The sequence below is a fragment of the Trypanosoma rangeli genome, assembly GCF_003719475.1.
Source record: "Trypanosoma rangeli strain AM80 chromosome Unknown Tra_15.4_contig_00551, whole genome shotgun sequence".
NCBI lineage: Eukaryota > Euglenozoa > Kinetoplastea > Trypanosomatida > Trypanosomatidae > Trypanosoma > Trypanosoma rangeli.
In genome coordinates, this window is record NW_021706298.1 from 1 (window position 1) to 4938 (window position 4938).

The 4938-nt window shown below is 53.6% G+C and overlaps 1 protein-coding gene across 1 annotated transcript, besides 2 other annotated features; it reads left to right on the plus strand.

Annotated features, from left to right (window-relative positions):
- Positions 1 to 19: 19 nt before the first annotated feature.
- Positions 20 to 39: a microsatellite.
- Positions 40 to 97: 58 nt separating this feature from the next.
- Positions 98 to 4705, plus strand: TraAM80_09290 (uncharacterized protein; the record flags this gene model as incomplete). The annotated part of the gene is made up of 1 exon (XM_029385982.1): positions 98 to 4705. The coding sequence occupies one exon, from the start codon at positions 98 to 100 to the stop codon at positions 4703 to 4705; it is 4608 nt and encodes a 1535-aa protein (XP_029234163.1).
- A 4-nt stretch (positions 4706 to 4709) lies between these two features.
- Positions 4710 to 4733: a microsatellite.
- Positions 4734 to 4938: the final 205 nt, after the last annotated feature.

Genomic DNA, 4938 nt, shown 5'->3' on the forward strand with positions numbered 1-4938 from the left:
TAATTAAAAAGTTTTTTTTTATTATATATATATATATATTGAAAAAAGAAACAACGTTTGACAACTGTGGAAAACCATTTATATTAGTAAAATATTTATGATCGCACTCCGTCACCCCGCATTACGACGAGCCTCCTTCGTTGTGGTGGCCGTGCTGGTCTCCTTCCTGTTTCTTGGTGTTGCCAGCTCGAGGGAGGTCGTCGTTGGGGTGCTGGACGGCACCCATAAACTGACAGCGGAGGACATTACGACGGGATTTAGGGCGAGCGAGAAAAATTTTGTTACACGCTGTGGTGAATTTGACGCACACGGCGACAAGTTTGTCGTGATACTTGAGATGGGGAAATTCAGCGACTATCTTGTTCCCAAGGCGGGCGTTACGCTCTGTGGCCTTCTTACCAGCTCGACAACGGCGCAAAAGTATCTCCACGCCCCGCAGGATCCCCGCGAGGCTGCATGGGATGGTCATACCTTTCCCATTGCACCGTCCCTCTACACGACGGCGTTGGGCGGGTCTGCGGAAGGCTACGTCAGTGGCGGCCGGAGCACACTGTCGTTTTGGGGTGACAACGGGGGCGACACCAACCACACGGGAGGCTGCTGCGCGCAGCTGCCTAATCGGGGTGCCGCGTGGTACCAGCCGTACCGTCTGGTGTTGGCCCCAAAGGAGCCTGCGCTATATCTCGCTTGGGGTACGAAGCCAACAATTGCTGTCACCAACGCTCCGGTGGAATTTGAGATAAACGTATGGAACATGCGCAGTGAACCAGTCGGAGAAAACGTCACGTTTGACATCACGACAAACGGCAAGAGAGTTACTGTGACAAGCCCGGTGGGGCGGTACACGCATTTTGCCGACGCCCCAGAGAAGGGCAGCACCAAGTATGCCATTACGGTGGACCTCGTGTCTGGTCCTGATACGGCGAACAAGAAGCAGCTTAAAATTGAGGTTGATGTTTTGGGGAAACTCCCGTGGGATGTGAAGCCATCTGCTGGCGAAAAGATCCCGGCGCTCGTGCGCTTTGGCAAAGAGGGCACTGCGATTGGCCCTGTGGATGGGGCTGCAGCACTCTACGAAGACTGGTTTGCATCCACCATTGTGGGGGGTGAGTCTCAAATTCGTCCCGTTGCTGGTCACTTCAGCACGGCGAGACCGCACAGCCTGTCTCCAGTGCGGGGCAAGTGGGAAAACGTGACCCAGGCCGATGGTGTGTTCCGGGTGCTGGTGCCATGCAAGAGTGTGCAGTACTATGCTGTCGCCGTGTACAGTGCGGTGGATCAGCGCATCGTGGTGCAATATGAGTACAACACCGCCGCTGTGGTGTATTTCGCTGGTATACGCCGTCTTTCACATGTGTTGGATGGAGCGCACGAGGGCTCGTTTGCACTTGATGTGACACAAGGTTATCATCAGGTTCTTGTCAAGTTGTTTTCTGACAGTTCAACAGCAGTAAAGGACTCTGAGAATTGCACCGTCGTCTCGAGCTTTTCAATGCGTGTGATCGGCACTGCGGTTGGTTACACCCACGCCGTCATGCCTGACATTCCGGAGGGTGCCCATGAAATGTGGAACAACGAATATATGTTTTACCTTCTCCATTTGGGGGATAGTCAAGAAGAGTACTTGTACGGCGGCCTAGACGAGGATTTTATCAACGTGAGGACGGCCAGCCCGAGGCCAGGGAACTATATGAGCGGCAAAATTTGGAAATCATTGGTCTTTTATGGCGGCCGAATTCCAGTTTCCGCAGAAGGCCTGCCGGATGACAAGGAGGCTGCGGTGTCATATGTTGCCATCGCGCTTTACAGCGGCTACGAGGAAAAGGTGCCTTTGAGCTGGACCTTCATTATTGGCGGCAAGACAGATGTTTTCATTGACGGTGAGCGGGTCTACAGCCGCCCAAGCGACACTGGGCCCCTCACCGAGAATGCCACCACACCCATTTCGCGTGGGTGGCACCAGCTGATTGTGCGTATTGCCGCTACGAAGGGGAAGTCGTGGGGGTTAACTTTTTTTATTCGTTTTGACAACTATCGTATTGGTGGTTCTCATAGCCCCGGCACCAATCTCCCGTTTGGTGTGGCTTTCATTCGGCCCAACATGCCACTTTTGTCACTAATGGCGTTGGTCGATATGGAGCTTGAGGACGGAGCAATTCCCTTTGATCCATCAAACGCGACAGCGGTGAGTGATGAGTTCACTGACCTCCCCATTGGTGCGAGCTATATGCCTGGTTTGCTCTCGCCGCAGCGCATCTGGGCTTTGGGGCAGGAGCGCCAGTACCGATGGGCAGGGAAAGTGAGCGATGATGGCAACTGGGGGAGCCACTCTTTCGGTGGAAACTTCAATCAGTATTGGTCATTCGCTTTGTACGCCACAGAGCAGATGCAGGCGGCGGTGCGTGTCATGTTTCATGGAGGCCATACAATATGGCTGGGCGGCGCCGTGGTTGGCTCGGCACCCCTTTCTTGGAAGAAGGAGGTGCTGCACACGTTGTCGCTGGAGAAGGGGTGGAATCAGCTCATAATTAAGCTGCGAGCGAACAACTCATTTCATTTTGTCGACACGAACGATGGCACAATGACTTGGACCAAGGCAAACGCGGTGTGCACTGGGACAAGGTATATGGAGTTGTGTCCCCAGTCGGCTGTGTGCCCGCTTGGTGTGGGACGCCCGGGGGTGTTGCCAGTGGCTGGGGGATCCGCCTTTGTCCCTGTGAAAACTGCGGAGAACGAATGGGTTCAGGTGTCTGCGGAGGGCGGCAACGGCACATCGATGTGCGAGACGTGGCGAAAGGCCCACGGTGGTCAGAGTCCGAAATGGGGCGAGGCCAGCGACGACATTCCAGAGCGTCGTCTTGTGCCGTGTTGTGGCGACAACCCGCCACCGTTTATGTGGCTGAGCATCACTCCCTCCCCCGACGCAAAGGGCGAACTGGGGTACGCGTATGACATTCCTATCGTGGTTGAGGCACCCGTTGTGACGGTCGACGACCCTGCAGCTCTCACGCAAACGGTAAGAATGGCCTCTGCGACACCTAACGCCACCATTAAGTACGCCGTTAACAATGCAAGTGAGATGGTGGTGTACACTGGCCCCTTGACCATTACCGCGTCATCGACAATTGTCGCTCAAGCGTTCGCACAAAACCGTGAGAGCCGGATGACGTATTTCCTTGTTGCAATCGACAATGAACCATCTGTTGACCGTATTGCGTGTGTGGAGAATGAAAGGTGTCCTTTATTTGTCTCGGGTGTGGATCCTAACTGGAGCATTGCGGTAGTAAGTACAAAGATCCCCGGTAAAGTTATGAAGAATTACTTGTATATAGATTATGTTCTTCATCAGGAGCCGTCGTTGGACTTCTCTGGGGTTCTTAATATAGAAAATCACCGCGTCGTTGTTCCACCCTTCCGTGGCGGAACGTACAATGTCATTCCCTATCACGGCTCCGCAAAGGCCAGGATGATGTTGAACGTTTTGGTCTACAGAGAAACGAAGCTGATCCCCAGTGAGGTGCTGGGTACACAGGAAACAATGTTCCGGATTGAGGGTGGCGTGGGGGAAGGTGATGCTGCGCTGCTTCCATTCAGTTCAAGAGGGTCGCCAGCCACGTGCGATGCAGCTGCATGTATTGCGGCGCTCGACAGTAAGCGTGACCGTGTCGCGGTGTTGTCGTTCAGTGACCATGCGTACTACTTTACACAGGATCTCTACGGCTATGCGGGTGAGCTTAGTTGTCTCTGCTTGTGCCTTTCTTGCTCTAAGGGGGCGTCCAGGTGGGAGTCGCTGCGGATTGAGCCGTCCAAGGTGGTGAGCCAGACTGTTAACGTGAGTGTGTTGAGCCCTGCCCCATCGAGCGGGGAAAGCGTGGGAGCTGTACGACCTCACAGCGTGCAGAACGGTGATATCCTTGAGCTGTTTGGGCTATTTATCACCAGTTCACGTTACAGCGTCCGTTTTGTCCGTGCTGCTTCAACGGGCGGCAGCCATGTGGCTCCGCTGTGCACTGTTGATGGAGTGCAGGCCGGATCGTTAATGTGCAAAATGCAGGTGCGGGCCGGGGTCATCGGTATGTGGAACGTTTCACTCATGAACGGAGCGACGCAAGTGCCATTTGCGAAAGGTACTCGCAACGAGATTCAGGTCCTTCCGCTGGTTCCTTTGGTCGAGTCCGCAAGGGGTGTGTGTGCTGCCACAAGCGCAAAATGTGTTACAGGTGCGCAAATGACTTTTTACGGGGCGAACTTCAACCCTGTTGAGCCCTCGTATAACGATGTGATAGTGGGTGAGGCTGTGGCTGCCAACCCGATTCTCTGCAGGGTGACCATTGCCACAGAAACGGAGCTTACCTGTGTCCTCAGCATTCCACGGGATAAGGAGCATGGAACGTATTCGATCAGGGTTCGTGTGCGTGCGTCGGAAACGGAGTGGGCCGCGGAGCAAAGTGCCGGATTTCTTGTCTTGGGGGACGATGCACATGTCCCTGGGTGGAAAGCCAACGATGCGCCGCATCCCGTGCCTGCGAATGATGACAAAAGGAGCAATACAGCCCTTATCGTCTGGCTTGTCTTTGGTTCCCTCCTTCTAGTGCTGCTCGTGGTTTTTATTGTGTTGTACTTCCCGCCCATATATATGCGTAGGAGAACTGGTGAGATTGAAGGGAGTTCTAATCCCAGTGAGCTGCAATTACGTAAGACATAGGGGCATATATATATATATATATATATATGTTATTCTGATGTGTGATGTGCCACTGGGACGCGGAGTGGGCATTCACACGGGATGGTGTTGAAGACCGGGCCGATGGGTGTGTTAAGCTTCCTCGTGAGTGGTGAAGGGGATTATTGCAGTCGAGCGGTAGGTAGTATGCCTACAACATATGTCGGGAGAAAAGCAAAACTGTTTTCCAGAAGTGTAAGAAAGACGTAGTTAAT